Consider the following 21,743-nt stretch of genomic DNA (forward strand, 5'->3'; position numbering starts at 1 on the left):
GAGGGGGTCACGTCCTGCTGGTAAATATAGGAGGACCTCAGCAGCAGGAAGTCAGCAATCTCTCCTGAGGATTCATCTGAAGCTTGGCTTCCTGAGAACAAGTGTTACAAAACAAAGTGATTGTTTTCTTTGCCATCGGAGGAAAAGAAAGAAGACATGGAAACCAGAAGACGTGTTTGCTGAGAGTAGTCAGGTTTTTTAAAATTTTTTTTTAATGTTTATTTATTTTTGAGAGAGACAGAGACAGAATGCAAGTGGGTTAGGGGCAGGGAGGGAGACACAGAATCAGAAGCAGGCTCCAGGCTCTGAGCTGTCAGCACAGAGCCCGACGCGGGGCTCGAACTCACGAGCCGTGAGATCATGACCTGAGCCGAAGTCGGACGCTCAACCGACTGAGCCACCCAGGTGCCCCAAGAGTAGTCAGTTTTAAGTGGGACACTCACCCTATACTCCAAATCTTCCCTCTCCTCCACCTCCTTCCCATCACCACCTGCCCAAGATTTGTATCGCTGGAAAGAAATAGACCTGTCTACACTCCAACCAATACGGCCTTTAAAAGGTAAAGGGAAAGTTGTTTTTATAGTATTTTATTGTAAAAGGAACACACGGTCCGTGTAGAAAAATAAGGAAGGAAAATGGAAAGCACCCATCATTAACGCCATGACCCTGAAACAACCACTTTTAATGTGTTGGCCAATGTTAGTCTGTTTCATCATTTCTGAAATTGTACATACTTCCGTAATGTTTCTCATGTGCCTGTGACATAAATATTTCCCATGTTGCTACAATCTCTTAATAAATGTAATTTTTTATCTGCTGTGTGGATGTATGCAGAAGAGTCTCGATGGTGAGAAGGACAGAGACGCAGAAGGACTCACTACAGTCAGTTGTCTGGGGCCGTATTGTCTTTGAGGACAGGGAGCTTCAGGATTCACACAGGTCGCTCGGGAAGAGTCCTTCTCCTTCTTTGGAACCGCAGCATCCTCTTGTCCTCCCCAAGGGGAGTTCAGGCCAGGCAAGAATTCTGATTCTCTGATTCTGGCCCCTCTGATTCTCCTCCCCGGATCTCAGGCAAGACAATGGAGATTAAATGTGGTTCTGGTAATCCGGGTCCTCTGCTTCTTCCTCTATGGCTTCCGGGTGCAAGAGAAGTGAATAGGTGATGGCATTCTCAGCCTAGAGAAAGCAGAAAGGAGAGTCACAGGGATGGAGGCAGCAGAAGAGGGGGGAGAAGGAGATGGCTGGGACGGCTCACCTCAACTTTGGCGGCATCTTCAGCATCCGTGAGATTGGCTGTGGGCAACAAGAACAGAGATCAGCCAGGGCACTGTTGCAGAAGAGGACCTACCACACTGCCGCAGAGGCTGCAAAGACAAAGCCCGAACCAGACCTGCAAGAAGGACCTGTAGGCCAAGAGCTTCGTTCACCACCCAGGCTCCCCACCCTGGCCAAGCTGGCAGAAGGAGGCAGTCTGTGCTGCGTGCGTTTCAGAGAGTGGCTGACTTTTTCTAGAGGCAAACGAGCCAGCTCGGGGGATCTGAGAACCGGGGAAGAGCTGGGAGCTGTTCAGTATCACAGGGAAGTCAAGTCCAGATTTTTGCCAACCCCAGGAGACCGGGGGTGGGGGTGGGGGGCGTCTGGGCATCGGCCAGATGCCCTGCATCTTGCTGGGAACTCTCAGGAGAAGGTGATGCTCCCTGACGTTAAAAGGAAAGAAAGCGCAACGGTGAAAGCGAGGGAGGGAAAGAGGGAAGCAAGCAAATCAGGCCAGTGGGCTCCCTGGTAAATCGCTGAAACACACCAAATTCCCACATGTGTTTTGCCAAAAAGCTCACTTCGCCAGGGCGGGAAGTAGCCTCAGTATCTGCGAAGCAGCATTCCTCAGGAAGGGGCTGGAGGGTCTGGGACAATACGTTTAGTGTCTCCACTCCCCCTCTGAACACAAAGAGTCTCTTTTCGCCATGCTGCAAATTCTGGGGCAAACCTCTTCCCCAATTCTCCTTCCAATACATTTCTCAATAATCCCAGCAACCTCGCCAGCTGATGGGAAACAACCAGCCCCAGTGCCTGGCTTTGAAATAAATACTTGTGGAATATATTTATGCCAGTGTGGACGGAGCCAAACCTCCAGGTGGCTGTCCCAGTTGTGCTGGGGCTTTATTCTACATCTGCTTTGGCCTGGTGTGGGCTCAGGCCCCGCGTCCCCGCGTGACCTGGCCAAGAACGCAAGGGCCTTGCTCAAAGCACAGCGGGACGAACGCCATTTTGCTCAAGCTCTCGAATCTGTTGGTCCTTTTCTGAGTCACACTCCTGCCGTCTGACCCAGAGTCCTCGAGGGCCTCCTGTTCTTCTCTTGCTGCTGCTGGGGAGCCCCTCGAGAATGTCTTGGGTTCCCTCATGCTCCAGCTAAACTACAGTCGGGAGGTCGCCCGGAATACTCCTGTCCCTACCTCAGCCGGGGGTTGAATGGTCACTGACTCTCAGAGTGTCAGGCCTGCAAGGGCTTCAAGGTCATCCAGGCCACTCCACTCCTGTCCTCAGGGAGGTCCCTGCACCCCCATAGTGGGGAACATTCGAGATTCCACCTGATGACGATGACAGAGCTAGGACCACGTCCATGTTTAATAAACTTACTCAAGTGGGCATCGGACCCAAGCTTTGCCCACGAGTGAAGCTCACTGATGAATGCACCCAGTCCTCTAGAACTTTCTCAAGCCCAGATCTCCTCCTGATGCCCCACCCTTACCCCATCACTCCCAGAGACTCCTCACCATGTCCTGGGAGTATTCCCTAGGTCTCCCCCTCCTTTCCTCTCAATCCTGTTTGTCTCAGTCTTACCATTTCTAACCTCTGTCTCGTGCCAGCTTGGCCAACCCCCACAGAGAGGCCCAGATATCTCTTATTTCCTGCTCTGGAAACGTTCCCAGCGTTCCTGGCTCCGGAATTCGGACACGGCCCTCCCCTCTCTATCTGGGACAGGTGGGTGGTCTTCTGCCCCTCATCCCCAGTGAGGTCCTCTTGAGGCCCAGGAGTTAGTCTCAGAACTGACCAAGCGATTGAGCCCCTGTCCTCCTCCCACCGCCCCCTCCCTCTCCTGCGCTCCCAGCTGAACTCACACAAGCCGCTTCCTGCTGACTCCAATCCACCTGGCAGCCCCAGGCAGGGCACCTCAGGCCCCCAGGCGGGGAGCTGCACTCACCTGGTTCCTCAGGGAGGGTCTCTCCCATTTCCCTGTGCTCAGGGTATCCTAGGAGAGCCATGGGGGAGGGGGGGTGCACACAGAAGGTTAGTAGGACTGTGGGCTGGGGCCTGAGTCCTGGGACAAGGACCCAGGGCAGGAATGGATTAGAACCAACACAGACCCCTCCCCCACAGAGACTCCTCCCCACGCCCTGGCTCTCCTGCCCAGGCCCTGCCTGTAAGAGGGCTGGTCCAGAGAGACAGGTTGGGCGCTTGGGTTAACCGTGGCGTCTCCTGGGACCGCCAGAAAGGCCCCTCCGAGGCATCTTTCTCGGGCTCGTTCTGCCTTTTAAAAAAGCACTACTTTCTCCCACTCAGTGTCTCTGCATCTCCGCATTTGCTTGTCATCAGTGACTGAGGTGCAGGCTTGCAAAGCGCTTTAAGAGGTATTAGTAACAGTCTTTCCTCCTCTCAATGGCTCTGAGTCATTTTCCGCCTTCTTCCCCTGGGTGGCTTCCGAGTTTCTCTCCAGCAAGCCGGCTTTTCCACGTGAGGAACAGCGACGATTTGCCTATTAGATCTCTATGGCACCTGCCCTCCTCTCTCAGCTCCTTTGCGTTAGTGCTAAGCGGGAAGGAACTGGTTTCCAAGGGCCCAGAATCTTCAGCGCGCCCATCAGTGAACGGAAGGCTGCCTGGCAAACTGTGCTGGGTGGTGCAGAGGGGAAGTGAGCGAGGAGTTACGGTTACTTCCCTCCTGTGGTCTTGCCATCCTCTTTGGAACACAGTTTCGTTCTTTAATGTGGCCTCTGTGGTCTGCGTGACCCGGCCCTTGTCCATTTGCCTGCCTGACTCACGCCTCCTTCCTTCGTGCCTTGCAGTTCATGGCCTCAGTGCCTCCAACTGCCTCCAGCACCCTCCCTGCCCTTCCCTCAAGTCCCAGCCCAGCTGCAGTGTTCCCCACTTCCATGTCTAGAATGCTCTTCCGGCCCACTTGGCCTGGCTACCTGCTCCCCTCACGTACGGCCTCTTCCATAATGACAACGGCTCTTACTTGCGTGCGGTTGGCTAGGTACTCGGCACTGTCGTGCGAGCTCAGCCTTGTTTATCCTCCTACAATCCTGCGAGGTGGGCTCGATTAGCGTCCTCACTTTCCAGATGAAGACACGGAGGCCCAGAGATGGTGAATAACTCACCCAAGCTCACAAAGCGGGGGAGCCGTGGAGCCGAGATCTAAACTCGGGTGGTCTGGCCCCACCACGTGTGCGTGGGTCACTACATGCGCCACAGCGTCGCGAGAAAGCTTCTCGGATGGCTCGCCGCGCGCTGCATCGTGTGGGCTCTCGTGTCCTCTGACCCCATAGCCTTTGCAACTCTCCACCATTGCTGTCATCCCACCCAGTTATAACGATTTACTTGGACTTCTGCCGTTCCCACATCTGTCGTTCCCACTGCACCGTGAGCTCCCTGAGAGCGGAGATCGGACTTAGCCTCCGCTGCCTAGCACAGTGCTGTGCACGTACACAAGTTTGTTCGAGCCTTGTTGAATGAATGAATGAATGAATGAATGAATGAATAAAACGTGGGTTGTGGGGGCACCTGGGTAGCTCAGGAGGTTAAGCATCTGACTCTTGATTTCAGCGCTCATCATGATCTCACGGTTCGTGGGCTCGAGCTCCGCATTGGGCTCTGCACTGACAGCAAGGAGCCTGCTTGGGATCCTCTCTCTCCCTCTCTCTCTGCCCCTCTCTCTCTCTTTCTCTCTTCCTCTCCCTCTCTCTCAAAATAAATAAGTAAACTAAAAACAAAAACAAAACAAAACAAGGGGCTATGTCTGAATTATAAGGATTCTCTTAGCCCCAAGAGAAGGGTTCTGGAAATGTTTGGGGTTAGGGCGTTGGCCAAGTAGGAACTGATAACAAGAGGAACCAAGAGAAGCCACAAACCTGAAGTCTGCTTTTGCCTGTGGCGGAACCAGGCCACAACGGCAGCAAGGATGGCCACGGCAGCAACGCCAGCGACCGTGACCGCAATCATCACTGTCACTGAGGAGTCGCTCCAACTGGACCCTGAAGAGGAGAGACTTCAGGACAGGCGGTACCCTCCCACCTCCCACAGTGCTCAGTGCTTCTCCCCGGGAGCTGCTTTGTGTCTGGGTCCCTTGCAGATGCTACACTCACTTCCTCCCCCACCTCCCCTGAATGGGGTTGCTGTGGCTGGATGTGTGCCTCCCCCACACCAGGTGCCTCCTAGGGGCACACGAGGGCCTGTGTGGGGGCAGAGGGAAGGGCTCCTGTCAGCTTCAGGGAGAGAAGGGAGGGGGGCCTGAAGCCTTCCTTGATGGAAAGCACCACCACTGGACCCAGCAAGACCTTGAACTGTCGGGGACACGCCATGCCTTGGGGAGCAAGCCAATGTACATGGCACGAGAACTAAGAAGAACCGAAACCCTCAGTTCTTGGGGACGTCCAGGAGCTCAAGGAACCTCTGCACCAATGAGGGAGCTCTGTGCCATCGCTGTCCTTAGTAGGGGCCTGCATTTTCAGCGGCACACAGCCTTTTCAGCTGGGACCTGAGGCTGAGGGCTCTGAACCATAGCCCCTACTGCTGCCCCTTGGCCAATATTTATCAAGCCCCCCCCCTTCCTCCCCCCTTTGCCTCAGTGCCCAACTGTTTCGGCTGTGGCATTTCTCAGGCCTCCAAGTAGGCCGGTAGGACCTCGGCCATGACTGTCCAGCCCCCAGTCCTCTCTCCATCCTGATGGGGTTCCCACCTTGGACGGTGATGGCCACGGGCTGTGACGCCTGCAGACTCTTCCCTATCAGTCCCGTGCAATGGTACTCGCCGCTGTGACTGAGGTTTGCCCGTGGGATGGAGAAGGTGGAATTCATGGGGGAAAACTGCTTGGATTTTCCATTCTGGAAGAACGTGATCTTGTATAGAGGCTTGTTCCTCCAGCTGTGGCACCTCAGCACGATGGGCTCCCCCTTCTGGAACACCAGGCTAGGGGTCTGGAGCACCAGCCAGTCTGAAAGACACAAAGGGACCCCAGGACCCAGCAGGTCTTGACTCAACTCTGAGACCCACCCTGTCCTTACTGGTGGGACACAGTGTGTGGAGGGAAGAGCTTGAGATCGCAATCCAGCGGCCCTGGTCTCCAAAGCTGGCTCCATCATTTGGGAGCTCGGCAATCTTGGGCCTCTTCTGGGCCGTGGATTCCTCAGCTGTGAAAATGGATGACGTAATACCACGCATCTACAATAGTTTCTGGCACGTAGTAGGTGTTCAGGATATGCCCGTCTTCTCTTTCCTGTCCTGAGAGAGGGCAGCTACAGCCCCGTCCTGCCCAGGAGGCCCTTGTGAGAAGGATACAAGAGACAGCACCCAAAAAAGGGGGGGCGCCTGGGTGGCTCAGTCAGGTAAGCTGTCGACTGCGGCTCAGGTCATGATCCCACAGTCTGTGAGCCCCGCGTCGGGCTCTGTGCTGACAGCTCAGAGCCTGGAGCCTGCTTCAGAGTCTGTGTCTCCCTCTCTCTCTGCCCCTTTCCTGCTCACGCTCTGTCTCTCTCTCTCTCAAAATAAATAAACATTAAAAAAAGAAAAAACAAAACACCAAAAAAAAGACCCCAGGATGCGGTCCCTTCCTTGGGGGAGCGATGGGAGAGATCCAGTCTGACCTAGGAGGTAACATGTGAGGGGACACGGCAGCGACACGCGTCTTCCGGGAGAGTACGAAATCATGGACGTGAAACAAATATTAGTTTATTTGACGTATGTTGGTAACGTGGAGTTTTACTTCAGCGGGGTCTTTGCCTGAAGGCAGCAGTGTCATGGGCGGGGCACTAGCCTGCTGCGTACCCCCTCCCCCCCAATTTTCATCCTTTTACCGAGGAAGAAAAAAATATTTAGTAATTTTGTTGTATAGGGAACAGAGCCTATGAGGGATATTTGTACTCCTGACCTCAGCCCAGGTACTCCTTTTCTTTTCTTTTCTTTTCTTTTCTTTTCTTTTCTTTCTTTAATTTTTATTTTTGAGAGGGAGAGAGAGAAAGAGAGACAGAGCATGAGCATGAGCAGGGGAGGGGCAGAGCGAGACGGAGACAGAGAATCCCAAGCAGGCTCCAGGCTCCAAGCTGTCAGCACAGAGGCCGACGCGGGGCTTGAACCCACGAGCCACGAAGGTCATGACCTGAGCCGAAGTCGGATGCTCAACCAACTGAGCCACCAGGCACCCCACTCCTTTTCTCTAAAGCCGGAGGACAGAGCTGAGCACGAATTGGAAAGAGAGGTGGAAGAAGAGAGCAGAATTAGAGGGAGGTAGGGGCGGAGGGGGGGGGGAAGAATGACCACAGCCAGGCGCGGGCTGGCCCCAACCAGAATGAGGCCAACCAAGTCTCTACACTGGCTGGTGACCCTGCCGCGGTTACAGGAAGAGATACTCAGGACCCAGGGGGTGCCCCAGCTACAGCGGGAAATCTGGGTGCAGAGGATGACACCAGATCCTGCCACTTGGGTCCCACCAGCTAGAAAAAGCCTACCCCTCCTGCTGGGGAGACACGTGCCACCCACTTCCTCCCCTCTGCAGATTCCTCCTCTCAGAGAACCGGACCCCGGCTGGACACTGCCCTCCAGGGTGAGGCCAAGCGGCCCTGGTCCCCTGGACTGACTGCCTCTTTCAGAAGATGGGACGAGGGTAGGCAGGAATGCTGAGACTGTCAAGCTTTTAAAAACTAAAGTAGAGGGGCGCCCGGGTGGCTCAGTCTGAGGAGCATCCGATTCTTGGTTTCAGCTCAGGTCACGGTCTCGCGGTTTGTGGGATCCTGCCCCGCGTCGAGTCAGGTTCTGCGCTGACAGCTCAGAACCGGCTTGGGATTCTCTCCCTACTACGTCTCTCTCTGCCCCTCTCCTGCTCACGTGCTCTGTTTCTCTCTCTCTCTGTCAAAATAAATAAACTTAAAAAAGTAGTAATAATAAAGTAGAGCCCAGAGAAAAAGCCAAAGCTGCTGCCACGTGGCCCCAGCAACGGATTCCTGCACATCTCTTCCCTGTCTAGGTGACTGGCCCTTCCTTCCCTGCCAAGTCTGTGATCGCACCAGGTTTGGACCTGAATACTGGGGAGTGTCCGCCTCAGGCTGGGTTGCGAGCGGGCCACCTGAGGTCTCCTTGAGCCCATGGGTCTTGGGGCAGATCTTGAGAGCAGGGCCCAGTTTCGTGTTCGCGGCCCCCATATGTTCTTCGGGTAGTCCAAGGGCCTTTCTGTCAATCTGGGAATGAAAGTCCTCTGCAATCTTCTGGAAGCCTCGCAGAGAAGGCGCACACAGCCCCTCCCTGCTCCAATGGCTGGCTGCGGACGCACTCTGGGGCGGGAGGGGGGGGCGGCTGGGGGGGCTTGGTTGAGGGGGACGCTCTCACCTCCTTCCCTTCCTGGAGGGACAGGGACACACAGGTCAAGGCCCTGCCGGCCTCAGAGCTTTCCCTCCAGGCCTGTCACTTCCTGCTGGGCTGAGAGTGGGCCGTGGGGGTGGGGTGGGCAGCAGGCCCCGTGCTTTTGAGGAAAATTCGGGAATCAGGTGAGGGAAAGGGACGACAGGAAGAGTGACAGTGACGGGTATGCATCTCAATGGCCTGGTGGCTTTTCTTCCGGGAGAAACGACTGTTTTGCCCGGAGCTTTGTATAACCGGTCCTCTGTTTAGCAAACATCCTTTAAGACCTGCCCTCGTCAGGGGCTGGAAATGCAAAGTTAGTTAAAACACAATTTTCAGGTCAAGTTGCCTGGAGGGCAGGGGGCAGGGAAATGCTGGTACCACCAGGACCTGGGGAAGGAGGCATAATTAGCCCCCAGGAGCAGATGAGGAAACAGGCCCGAGGGCAGACGGTAGCTCGGTGTTTACACGGCTGGTAATGTCCAGGCCAGGGACGCAGCTGTGGTCCGTCTGCGCTCCGTGACCTCTACAAAAATGGGTTTCTATGCAGTCAGAATTTCCTTCTGCTTCTCTCACACCCCGGGGCTGCTTGTTTGCAGCCCTCGTAAGGTTCTCGCTCAATCAGGAATCTCTTAGGAACACACACCGAGCAAAGGGGGGTGGGTGAAAAGGGAAACAAGTGGAGAAAACAACTTCAAACAGCTCACTGACGATGCTTCCCAGTAAACAGGCCACCTCGCTTCCCTAAAAAACCTCTGTAAGCAGATTCCGTCTCTCCTTGCCCTCCCGGACCGTCCCCGGGGCTTTCCTCCACTGACCGGAAAACACATCCAGATACACGGGGTCACTGAGGCTGGTCTGGTCCGTCTGGCACGCGTACTCCCCTCTATCCTTCTCGGTGGCCTTAAAGCTGTAGTTGGGCCGGACCTGCGTGGGGATGGAGCTCCCATTATGGAACCACCGGATGGAGTGGTCCCCGGCTGTGTGGGCCCCCTGGCACTTCAGAGTCACATTGTCCTCCCGGAGCACGAGGATCCACGGGGGCTCCAGGTCCACCACAGCCTTCGGGAGACCTGCTCCGGGGCAGAGAGAAGGGGAAGCATGAGGAAAAGGGGCCCCAAGAGCCTCAGCGGGCCCCGAATTTCAAGCACCTGAGGTCCCGCTGGGGACATCAAGCGTGGAACCCGGCCCAGAACCGTTCCGCAAATGTAGGCAGCTCCTTGTACTCGTACAAGGGCCCCACCGCAGGGGCCCCTGGGAAGCCAGGTCCCCTCAGAGAGTGTCGCCACCGTTCCTCAGAAAGACAGGGCAAGAGGTAAGAGAAAGGGAGAAGGGGCAAGGCAAACATTCTGGAAGTATATCTCACCGGGGGCCATCCGAAGCAGGTCTTTCTTTCTTTCTTTCTTTCTTTCTTTTCTTTCTTTCCTCTCTTTTTCTTTCTTTCCTCTTTCTTCCTTTCCTCTCTTTCTTCTTTCTTTCTTTTTCTTTCCTTCCTTTCTTTTCTTTCTTTTTCTCTGTCTTTCTTTCCTCTTTCTTTCCTTCTTTTCTTTCTTTCTTTCCTCTCTTTCCTCTGTGTCTTTCTTTCTTCCCTCTTTCTTTTCTTTCTTTCTTTCTTCCTTTTCTCTCTTTCTTTCTTTCCTCACTTTCTTTCTTTCTTTCCTCTCTTCTCTTTCTTTCTCTTCTTTCTTTCTTTCTTTCTTTCTCCTTCCTTCCTTCCTTCCTCTCTCTCTCTCTTTCACACACACACACACTACACATGCACGCCCTTTTGGAACTCACTTTCCTCCCCTGTAACCTGAGGCATGTGAACACTGTGGATAAACTCTCTGCAGAGCTGGACGAAGACCGTGGGAGCATCTGGTGAACGTGTCAGGCATGAGGCAGACATCAGGTTTCCGTTCTGACCTGACGTCAATCTTTATCCCTTAGACTAGACCTATCCTCACCCAAGTACAGTGGAGGCTCTGTGGCCTCAAAAGGATAAAGAAAGAGAGAGAAAGGCTGGGGTTGGGGGGCAGTCTAGGGATCCTGGGTTCAGTGCCCCAGGGAGAACCTCCGCCTCCCCCCCCTGGGGGGCCTGGGACCTGGGGAGCTTAGTGGCAGAGAGAAAGAAGGCCCTGCAGAGTTTGCTTCAGCAAGCTGCACCCAGGGGTCTCTCCTCCTATTTCTATGCAGGGAAACAGGCCCCGAAGCCCTCAGATACACCCAAAGTGGAAAATTTATCAACACACGGAGACATCCCAGGCAGATGATGGGATTTTGTGTGCAGCTGAAACTAAAATTGTCTGGGCTCTTGATTTTACTTGGGGAGAGGAAGGTGCGAGAGAGACGACGAGTTATGTTCTGTGACGGTATCTGTGACAGCTCACCAGCAGGGAACCGGAAGGGCTGAAGCCACCTATGCCCCCAAGGCTCCCCTGCTTCCCTGGGAGAAGGGGAAAGAGAAAGGAGGGGAGGGGGCGGGGCACCTTCCGGGAGACTCCGCTTCAGTATGGGGTTACTGGTGCATTCAGGGCCCCTCCAGATGGGGTGCTGGGAGTAGAGGAAGAAGGTGGCTGGGGGAGGGAGAGGATGTGGGGGGAGCACTTACCAGGTGTCCCAAGGACTGGACCTGTAAGAGAGAAAAGCAAAGATCAGCCTGGAGTTTGGATCTGATGATTCATCATTACAAAGCATCCCCTCAAAAAAAAAAAAAAAAAAAGCCCCCTATGCAAATCCCCTTAACTTCCTTACCCCTGGCTGTCTCTGTATTGTCCCTGTCTTTACTGGTTCAGCTGTGTGTTACTAAAATCACCTACACAAGCAGGCAGATGGATGTTTCTATACATTTGCGGTCACCATATTCAAAAGGACACTGAACTGTCATTCTGAAAAATTTTTTTTAATTTTCTTTTTTAATGTTTATTTTTTTATTTTTTTAAATTTTTTTTTAACGTTTTTATTTATTTTTGAGACAGAGAGAGACACGGCATGAACGGGGGAGGGGCAGAGAGAGAGCGAGACACAGAATCGGAAGCAGGCTCCAGGCTCTGAGCCATCAGCCCAGAGCCCGACGTGGGGCCCGAACTCGCGGACCGCGAGATCGTGACCTGAGCTGAAGTCGGACGCTCAACCGACTGAGCCACCCAGGCGCCCCAATGTTTATTTATTTTTGAGAGAGAGAGAGACAGAGACAGAGACAGAGACAGAGCCTGCGCAGGGGAGGGGCGGAGAGAGAGAGACACAGAATTGAAGCAGGCTCCAGGCTCTGAGCTGTCGGCACAGAGCCCGACGCGGGGCTCGAACCCATGAACCCCATGAACCGCGAGATCACCACCTGAGCCAAAGTAGGGCGCTTAACCAACTGAGCCACCCAGGCGCCCCTCTGACAATTTTCTCCAGTAAATTTGCTCTGCTGCCCAGTAACACTCATCTTTTCTCGCTGCCAAAACTTCCCTGCCCTCTGCCTTGGAACCCTTCTCTCCTAAAGCCCGACTCCTTCCTCCGTAATTCACAGAAAACACAAGCTGGTAGGAAACCTCACGCCTTCCCCCAGCTCAGTCTGCACCTCTGTCCAACTTCCTTTCTCCCTGTTCTCTGGGCAAAGCCTCCCTGCGTCTCTCCCTGGTCCGTCTCCAGGCTGTGTTGTTATCTCTGTCACCCTGGCAAGCATTTCCCTCTCTCTGTTACTCCCATCCTCTTCTGCATCATCAATTTCTCCTTCTCAGCCGGGTCTGGCCCGTCAACGTAAACATATCCCAGGATCTTTCATTAAAAGAAAAAAAAAAAAAAAAGCTTCTCGCTTGATCCCACAGGCAATTCTAAAAGCGTTGCTCTGCTCCCTTTCAGAGCCAGATTTCTCAAAAATGTTTTTTTTTTCCCCCCGTGGGCCACCCTCGTTTCTACTTCCATTCACTGTTTCGTTCGCCGCAGTTGGGACTCTGCCGTGGCCGGTTCCCTCTAACGTCTCTCTCCCGTTCTTCCCCGCGAAAGTGTACGTCTTCACTATCTAGCCAGTTAGCCAAGCCTGGAAACTGCAACTCACCTCTATTCCCCTCCTTCTCCCAAGCCCCCCACCCCCTTTCACATCAGTGAATCTTGTTGATTCTGCTTCCCGCTTAGGCCTGGAGTCTGTCAGCTTCACTCCGTGCCCGTGACTGCCGTGCAGGTTTAGGTCACCACCAGCTTTTTTCCACCTCCTAACTCCTCTCCTCACTCCTGTGTCCCCCTACAATCCACTTCCCACAGAAAGGCCGGAGTTATTTTTAAAATATCACATCAGGGGCGCCTGGGTGGCTCAGTGGGTTAAGCGTCCGACTTCGGCTCAGGTCACGCTCTCGCGGTCTGTGGGTTCGAGCCCCGCGTCGGGCTCTGTGCTGACGGCTCAGAGCCTGGAGCCTGCTTCCGATTCTGTGTCTCCCTCCTTCCCTGCCCCTCCCCAACTCATACTCTGTCCCTCTCTCTCTCCCTCAAGAATAAACAAACATTAAGAAAAATTTTTAATATCAGATCACAGGGGCGCCTGGGTGGCTCAGTTGGTTGAGCATCTGGCTTTGGCTCAGGTCATGATCTCACGGTTTATGAGTTCAAGCCCCATGCTGGGCTCTCCACAGACAGCTCGGAGCCCAGAGCCTACTTCGAATTCTGTGTCTCCCTCTCTCTCTGCCCCTCCCCTGCTCGTGCTCTCTTTCTCTCTCTCAAAAATAAATAAACATTAAAAAATAATAATAAAAGTATCAGATCGTATAACATCACTCCCCTGCTTGCAAGCCTTCAAGGGCCTTCCTTTGCTCTTGAAATAAAGTGTACATCTTTATGAGGCCACACAGGGCGAGGGCTCTGCTCCCCTCTCCCCTCCCATCTTGAGGCCCTCTTCCCCTACTCACTGAGCTCCTTTTTAGATTCCTGACACTTGGGGCTTTTGTGTAAGCTCATCCCTCTTCTCTAGACCTGCTTCCTTTTTCTCTTCCAATGGCTAGATCCTTGCTATGCTCAAAGTCTCAGCTCAAGGTCACCTCCTCAGAAAATACTTGCCCTATCATCCTGTTTAAGTGGGCCGCCCTCTCTTCTTCCCCACAAGGATTTCTCTTATAAGAGTCTCCTGTTTACATCTTCACGGCCCTTTCCAATTTATATTTACGCCTCTGTGTTTGCTTACTTGTTGTTTATATCCCCCAGGAGAATGTAAGCTCAAAGAGGGCAGTAGCCGTATCAATTGTATTGGCCAAGGCTCTGGAAATCGCGTATTGAATGAGTCTAGGTGGGAAATAAGAGGGGCCACGGTCGTACTGACAATGGGAAGTGAAGAAGATACACACACGAGAGAAATTTAAGAGGCAGAACCGGGGACGGTGGTAATGTAAGCGGATGGCTAGGAGAAAGTTACTCCCGCTCGCACAGGTCTATGTGTTAGGAGGAGGTGTGCATTCGTAAGGCGAAGATGTTGAGTTTGAATATGTTTTGTTTCTGAGCTGGCATATCAACGTGGAGGCGTCCAACCGGCAGGTGGAAATACGCCATTGCAGTTGATGCAAACAAGAGGGATAGGTTTGGAAGCTGTTGACGTAGAGGTGAGAGCTAAAAACCAGCGTGGGACTGGTGAGAGGGACAGTGCGGCACAGGAGAGCAGATAAAGAAGTAGAGACTACGAGGAGGGGAAGAGGAGAAACAAGAAAAAGATGAGAAAAGCAGAGAGAAGTCACCGGCCATTTATTCATTCCACACTCAACAAATGGTAGGGAACACACCCTCGGTAGAATCATTGTAAGGGAGACAAAGACCGCGTGCTTTAGGTCAGGAAGGCCGGTCAGGAAGGCCGTCTGTCTTATTCATTGGTAAATCCCCAAGTCGTAGAACAGGGCCTGTACATAGCATTTATTTAATGTTTCAACAGGGCAGTTTGTGGAATCTGTAGAAATTCTGCAGGAAACGCAACGTACACATTGCCTGGCTGTAGAGGAAGACCCACTTGGGGCAATGGGAACATGGTTAAGAGGGTAGAATTGGGGCTTTACTGGGGCGCCTGGGTGGCTCAGTCGCTTGGGCGTCCGACTTGGGCTCAGGTCATGATCTCACCGTTGGTGGGTTTGAGCCCCGCGTCAGGCGCTGTGCTGACAGCCTAGAGACTGGGGCCTGCTTCAGATTCGTGTCTCTCTCTCTCTCTCTCTGCCCCTCCCCTGCTGGGTGCTCTGTCTCTATCTCTCTCAAAAATAAATACACATTAAAAAAACAAAGAAAAAAAAAAGAAGGGAGGCTTTATTCAGTAGAGCAGCACTGGAGGCGTTTCTGAAGTGCCGTGACTCAGCTGTGGCTGTACTTGAAGAGGTCATGGCCTCAGTGTAAAGCATGGATTCAGAGTAGAGGAGACAAGAGATTCGAGGTGGGGTCAGAGGCCGTTCTAAAAGTTGAGTTATCGAGCGACGAAGACCTAAATGTGGTGGCCCAAGGAAGAACGGGAAAAGTGGACCAAACCCTAGGTGACTTAGCAAAAGGGCAAACGGGAGAAAACATCAAGTGTCGCCCAGGTGACCTGCACGACAGTAGCACTGTCAGCAGAGAAGCATAGCCCCTCTCCAGGCCTGAGCTTCCCCCTGTGAAAAAGGAGACCGCCCAGCGCCTATGCCCCTTCCGTCCATTTTATCCTGCTCCCGAGGGCACACCCTCTCTTTCTCACCTCCACCCCCTGTCCCAGTATCATTCAGCACTGAGGGCCGAGGGCTCCCGGAGATGCCCAGATTTCATTATCAGTCAGAGTCCCTGACTTGCGGGGTCTGGGGCCATCCTGAGGTGTATTTGAGGCTGGAAACTCTAGCAGTTGAGCTTGGAGAGACAATCCCGGCAACAGAGCTCCCCTAGTTGGTCTCCCCCGACTTCTGCCCAGCCGGCACCATCAGTCTTCGGCTCTCCATCTTGGCCTAGGACTCTGGCTTTCTCCACATCAGACCCAGGACCTAGCCCCGCGCGCGCGCGCGTGTGCAGTACAAAGAGGCCTGCGTGGTTTCTCCGGTCCTACGACGGGCGATTCCAGAATTGTCCAGGTCGGGTGTTCTCTGAGCCCCTGTTCCCTGGACAACCCTCTTGTGCTCCTTCCCAGGGGAATCTGACACATGAACAGAAGAGGTTTCTGCTGCCTGAAGTGGTTTCAGGGGCACAGAGAATGGCTATTGCTTCCTCCCTACCCCTTGTCTCAGACAGCCTTAGCCCTCCCGCCTGAGATCTGGTCCCTGGGAAACACAAATTTCTAAGGAAGGGAAACGTGCTGGCCACTCATTAGTCACTCAAATCTAGGTCACTGGACTTTTCGGGTGTAGTGAGTGGCAGAGCACCAGTGACCTGACTGCCCCGGGATCCTGGGCAAAAGACACTAGAAGCAACCACCGAAACTGCCAAGGCCGGCTGGGTTGTCCGAGTTTGCTCTTCATCAGCGGGCCTTCACCCTCCTCGTTTCCTTGATGTGCTTCCTGTGCCATCCCTCGTCCTCGCCCGACCTCTGCCCAACCAGGGTGGCAGCAGCTGAGGTAAGAAAGTGCACCTGCCTCTGGGGACCCAGACTCACCCAAGAAGAGCAGAGCTGTCCACAGTAGCATGTCGCCCAAAGGGGGGCAGGGCACGCACTCGGCTCGGTCACTACGGGCAGCAGGGAGGGGGCGGGTTGAAGGGATCTGCATCAATTCCTGGCACACGGTGGCCCTGGCAGCACCGGCGTGGCCGTCCCAGACTTCTCTCGAGGCCTGACCGATTCCACCCCGGGGGAGGACAGACCAATTCTGAAGTCCCGAAGAGGAAGTGAAAAGAAATGTTGTTTTACCATAGGCCCCTCCCCTTCCACCCTTTTTCCTCTCAACTGTTCCCTCCCGGAAGATTCGGAGCTTCCCAGAATGGATCTGGCCCAGCCCAATTCCAAATTCACAGAAATTTCAGCAACTGGGAAACAACTTCTGTGTCTTTTGGGACACAGCCGGGCTCAGCCTCTGGGAGCAAGAGGGGAATGGCCACCCAAGCTCAGCTCAGACCCTCCTATCTGTTCCCAGGTCTTTAGAAAAAGCAGTGGAAAAGAATGTGGAGTCAGTCTTCTCCGACTTCTAGTTCCATTTGGAGGCCCAGGCGCCCACCATCATTCAATTTTCTTTATTATCCAATCCCTGACTCACTCCTGGATGGTGAAACACGAACAAAGAGGTGTGTCAGGTGGAATCAGGATGATGATCCCCGTCCCCTTATTCCCCTTGGACATGCATTCTTTTGCTCGTTCCTTCAACAGGGATCTTTTGAGCACCAAGCTGTGCCCTGGTTCTTTATCTTCGCCACCCTCGTTCCCATCCCTGTCCCTGTCACTATGGCGAAGCAGCACGGGCCTTGGAGCTAGATAAGTCTAGTTTTGAGTGCTAGGTAGCTTCTCAGAACCTCAGATAGCTCGTCTGTAAAAACGAAGGTAATCAGGGACACCCGGGTGGCTCAGTCGGTTAAGCGTCCGACTTCGGCTCAGGTCACGATCTCCCGGTTCGTGAGTTCGAGCCCCACATCAGGCCCTGTGCTCACAGCTCAGAGCCTGGAGCCTGTTTCGGATTCTGTGTCTCCCTCTCACTCTCTGCCCCTCCTCTGCTTGCACTGTCTCTCTCAAAAATAATAAATAAACATTAAAAAAAGAAGAAGAAGGTAATCAGGACTACCCTTCAAGCAGAATTTCCCAGCCTCAGTACTCTTGATATTTGGGGCCAAACGGTTCTCACGGGGAGGGCCTGTCCTATACATTGTAGAATAATTAAGAGCACCTCTGGCCTCTACCAGCGAGATGCCAGGGGCCACCCTAGTTGTGAAAATCAAAATGTCTCTAGACTTGGACAAATGTTCTCTCAGAGGCAGAGTTGCCCTGGGTTGAGAACCACTGCATCCAAGGTTCTTTTGGAAGAGAAATGAAAATTGGAGGGCTAGCCAAGTGCCTGGTGCATCATGGGTACTCAATGAAGGCTAGTTTCCTTTTCTTGCTTTCTATCACCATCCTCATCACCGTTTCATCCCCAGAACATAAGATTCTCTTCTCAGGGCCCTTTCCTGGGGCCTCTTTCCCAAATGCCCTCACAGGAAGCAAGCTTTAATACTCAAGGAAGTAACACCGTCACACCTCTTCTCACACCCATAATTTTCAGAAACCTCAACAGCCTCAGCCCATCAGCTGCAGGCTTTTACTACTGGCTTCATTCAATGCTCCTAACCCCAATCTATTTCCAGCCCTTATCTGATTTTCAGGTGAATTTCTTCCCCTGTGACAAGACACCAATGATCGGACATCAATACTTGAAACATATCATTAGAAACCAATCAGGTTAATTGGTATCTCGAGACTCACAAAATGGAAGCCCCCCTGCCAGTGGCCTGGCCCACATCACAAAATCTAAATCTAAGTCAGCCTGTGCTTACAGGAAACACCTGTCAAGGAAACCTCATGTACACCAATCACGATCTATCTACGTGGCTTTGGCTAGCTTTCCATATCCTAGAAAAGAGGGAACTGCCAGCCTTATAGGGAAATCTCCAACCTTCCAGCTGATCAGGCCATTTCCTAGTTGCCTCTTCCAATGATCTATAAAACTCACTGTTCCCCCAAATCCCTCAGGAAGAGTACTCTACTGCTTGTGAGGTCCTGTACTCCCCCAACCCATGGAATGTTTTCCCTTAAATAAAGGGCATTGAACTTGTTATTAATTGTTTTAGTTTTGTCATTTGGCAGTCTTGCCAATGAGGATGGGAGCCCAAGACCGTTACTAAGAATCTGGGGTTGGTGCCTAGATGCAGGCGAAGGTCTCCACAGAGCTGTTTTCATTCCCTGACTCTTTGGCGGCTTTCTGGGATCTCCGGCAAACTTCCGTCCAGTTGAGCTCTGCCTGTTTCATACGCTGAGTTCTTCAAGTGTGTTTGTTCTACTCCTTCCAGGAGGAAAATCAGGGTGTGAGAGACCGGATTTTTCACGGTGAGACATAGTGAGCCACCATATTTGGGTTTGGAGTCCACCTCATCTCCAAGGGAAGTGTCTTTCGGAGGTGCTGATAGGTCTCAGGGACGGTGCTCAGGCAGCCTGAGACAGCAAGTCTGGTTGAATTAAGGAGGATTATTTCAACAAGGGAAAATAGTGGGTCTTCTTCAATCAAAGAAAAGTGTGATGGGAGCCATTAGGGGGACGCGCAAAGCCTCAAGGCAAGTCCACAGCATAAAGAGTTGGAGGACTTAAGGAAATAAACAAAGACCAAAAATGTGGACCTTTCTGGTGGACAGCACATCAAAATCTAAGAAGACACAAGCAGACCACTGAAATTCATTAGAGGGGCACCTGGCTGACTCAGTGGGTAGAACATGTGACTTTTGATCTTGGGGTTGTAAGTTCGAGTCCCCCATTGGGTGTAGAGAACACTTAAAAATAAAATTAAAGGGCGCCTGGGTGGCGCAGTCGGTTAAGCGTCCGACTTCAGCCAGGTCACGATCTCGCGGTCCGTGAGTTCGAGCCCCGCGTCGGGCTCTGGGCTGATGGCTCGGAGCCTGGAGCCTGTTTCCGATTCTGTGTCTCCCTCTCTCTCTGACCCTCCCCCGTTCATGCTCTGTCTCTCTCTGTCCCAAAAATAAATAAAAAAAAAAAAAATAAATAAATAAATAAATAAATAAATAAAATTAAAAAAAAAATAAAATCCATTTGAGTGTCTGCCACTATAAAGAAATATTCTAGGGGGTGAAGGTGGGGGGATAATCTTTGTAAAAAGGATAAGAGATCTATTGCTAATGAGAATCTTTGAAGCCAAAGCCACAAAATTAGTAAGCATGGGTCAAGGTCTTAAAAGCCACTTACCGCCCAAATCTAAGGTTCCCATGCTAGCAGAAGTTTGGTCATGGAACAGTTTAGACCAACACTAGGTCACCTGCTAACCCAAGAAAATTCCCAAGCACTGATGTCTGCTGGACAACACTACACAGCCCTCAACCCAGTGGCACATCCCTCTCGGTTATTAATTTGGCTCCGAGAGACCCACGCCTTGGCTAACGAAATGGGATCCTCAATTTTCAAAGAATCAAGCATTGTCACCTGCCAGCACACCTGCGTCTTTGACGTCTGAGAACCACGGTCCTAGAAGCTGTAGACATCTATAAATAATGGCGAAATCTTACTAAAACACACGAGAAGGACCACAGCTATTCCGGGAAACATTCTAATAAGGCAAGATCATTCATTTAAGAAGTGCACTTGAGGGGCACCTGGGTGGCTCCGTCAGTTAAGCGTTGGACTTCAGCTCAGGTCATGATCTCACGGTTCATGTGTTTGAGCCTGGAGCCTGGTTTGGATTCTGAGTCTCCCTCTCTTTCTGCCCCTCCCCAGCTCCCTCTCTCAAAAATAAATAAACATTAAAAAAAAAAAAAGAAAAAAAGAAAGAAAACAAGAAGTACACTTAAAAGTAAGGTTTCCAACTCAAACAAACAGTGAGCTACCTATTTTTTAATTAATCAATTTATTTATTTATTTATTTATTTACTGAAAACTAGATATTACAGTTCATTCCATCTTCATAATTACAGACCTTACAAGGCAAATAAAGCAAACTCTTCTCCCGTTTAACCAGGTGCAGCATTTGGGCACTTTTCTGATAACACAGGTTGGCCTAATTAATCAGCCTGGGTTGAAAGCTGGCAACCACAAATCTTTGCAACGTAGGATGTTCCTCCACAGTGACTCCAAGGATCTTAACTCCTCAGCTACACTGTGAGCTCTGAAATGGTTTTCACTGCAACATTTTTCAAGCTTTCACATCTTAACCTGAAATCTGACCCCTCGTCTTACGGCAGGGAACTCTGTTCAAGCGGTCTTCCTGTTGGCCAACCCAGTCCGCCAGCGATCTTAACAGTTATTATGTACAAATACAGCCGTGCTCCTGAGCGCTGATTAAAACTTGTGCTGGGATCCCATTTCAGAGCATCAGCTCCCCGAGGGAAAAGAGAGATCCAACCAATTGCTTCCATGAGTCATAACCCCGGTACCGTGTACCTAATGTCCTTTGCAGCAAAACTCAAGAGGTCAGGCAATCTTCATCATCCTGACAAGTTTATCAGTGTTTCCATACAAAGGACATTCGGAGCTGATCCCAGACCAAGCACTGCAACCACAATCCCAAGAAATTATTCCGTTTTAGCACAAAGAGTGCCTGCAAGATGCCAGAGTACGTGAGAAATCATCTCGAAGCAAAGAGTGATGGTTCACCCTCTTACAAGCGAGAGGAAATCCAGGAGGAAAGAAACCTCCTCCCTCCTAAACTCCTCATTCACACTGATGGCTACTTTCACAGCCTTAACTGACGAAACCCAGTGCCCTCTACTTCCTGATTCAAGGAGTCCATTTTTAAGGTGACCGCCAAGGTCAAGAAGAACTGTGATCTATGAATTCTAGTTCTTCAATGGGAAGCTCCTTCTCCATTATCGCTTTCTGAACACATTGCTGGTAGCTCTTGAAGAGGTTGGTGCTCGGGTCCCCAGAGCCGTCCCTGTTGAGGAACCTCTTGGCAAACCAGTGATTATCTTACGGGTGCTTCCTGTCCGTGCAGGCCTCCCCTGCGCTGTTCATGGTGATGGCGATGGAAGTGCTGGGCTACCTATTTTAATTGGCGTGAAGAAGCTTCCAAAAGTCTTCAAGATTGGAAAATAACTTCGTTGAGAGATTCACTGCAAAAGGCCAATGAAAAGTTAAGGACATAAGAGGCATCTAAAACAAAAGACTGTGAGACTAGCATGACTCCCCTTTTTCACTCGAGTATTCACACCCTATTCGTTCCTTATCTGAATTGCCTTCCACTCTGAAAAGACTACAAGGCCATAAACACGAGCCTGACAAGGTAGTGACCTTATGGACACCTCCCGTATCTATCCTCAGAGGAATTCTCCAGTAAATTGCTATCAGTTATTCCCTTAAATAGCCGAGGGGAAACTAAAATTAAAATTAGGAGTGTCTGGGTGGCTCAGTAGGTTAAGCATCTGACTTGGGCTCAGGTCATGATCTCAGGGTTTGTGAGTTCGAGCCCCGCGTCGGGCTCTGTGCTGACAGCTCAGAGCCTGGAGCCTGCTTCCGATTCTGTGTCTCCCTCTCTGTCTGCCCCTGCCCTGCTCACACTCGTTCTCTCTCTCTCTCTCTCT

The 21,743-nt window shown here is 52.0% G+C and overlaps 1 protein-coding gene across 3 annotated transcripts; it reads right to left on the bottom strand.

Moving 5' to 3' along the window:
* Positions 1–571: 571 nt before the first annotated feature.
* On the bottom strand, positions 572–16,371 carry LOC125155527 (low affinity immunoglobulin gamma Fc region receptor II-like). 3 transcript variants are annotated; one of them, XM_047840948.1, is made up of 8 exons: positions 16,138–16,371; positions 11,194–11,214; positions 9,422–9,676; positions 5,953–6,207; positions 5,126–5,248; positions 3,200–3,247; positions 1,256–1,293; positions 572–1,176 (listed from the first exon to the last, which is right to left on the bottom strand). In XM_047840948.1, the coding sequence occupies exons 1-8, from the start codon at positions 16,247–16,249 to the stop codon at positions 1,087–1,089; spliced, it is 942 nt and encodes a 313-aa protein (XP_047696904.1). In that variant the 5' UTR covers positions 16,250–16,371; the 3' UTR covers positions 572–1,086. The 3 variants fall into 3 exon arrangements, with proteins under 3 accessions (XP_047696904.1, XP_047696905.1, XP_047696906.1); XM_047840949.1 differs by lacking the exon at positions 3,200–3,247 and having other exon boundaries at positions 16,138–16,367; XM_047840950.1 differs by lacking the exons at positions 3,200–3,247; positions 5,126–5,248 and having other exon boundaries at positions 16,138–16,370.
* Between the last annotated feature and the right edge of the window lie 5,372 nt (positions 16,372–21,743).

The sequence above is a fragment of the Prionailurus viverrinus genome, chromosome F1 (genome assembly GCF_022837055.1).
Source record: "Prionailurus viverrinus isolate Anna chromosome F1, UM_Priviv_1.0, whole genome shotgun sequence".
Lineage (NCBI taxonomy): Eukaryota > Metazoa > Chordata > Mammalia > Carnivora > Felidae > Prionailurus > Prionailurus viverrinus.

What these genes read in the sequence shown, in the direction of transcription:
- LOC125155527 (XM_047840948.1), bottom strand. Translation starts at nt 16,249, where the DNA reads ATGCAGATCCCTTCAACCCGCCCCCTCCCTGCTGCCCGTAGTGACCGA. An exon ending in GACAGCTCTGCTCTTCTTGG is followed by an intron (nt 11,215 to 16,137) that starts GTGAGTCTGGGT and finishes TCTCTCTTACAG; the next exon opens with GTCCAGTCCTTGGGACACCT. An exon ending in AAGATGCCGCCAAAGTTGAG is followed by an intron (nt 1,177 to 1,255) that starts GTGAGCCGTCCC and finishes TGCTTTCTCTAG; the next exon opens with GCTGAGAATGCCATCACCTA.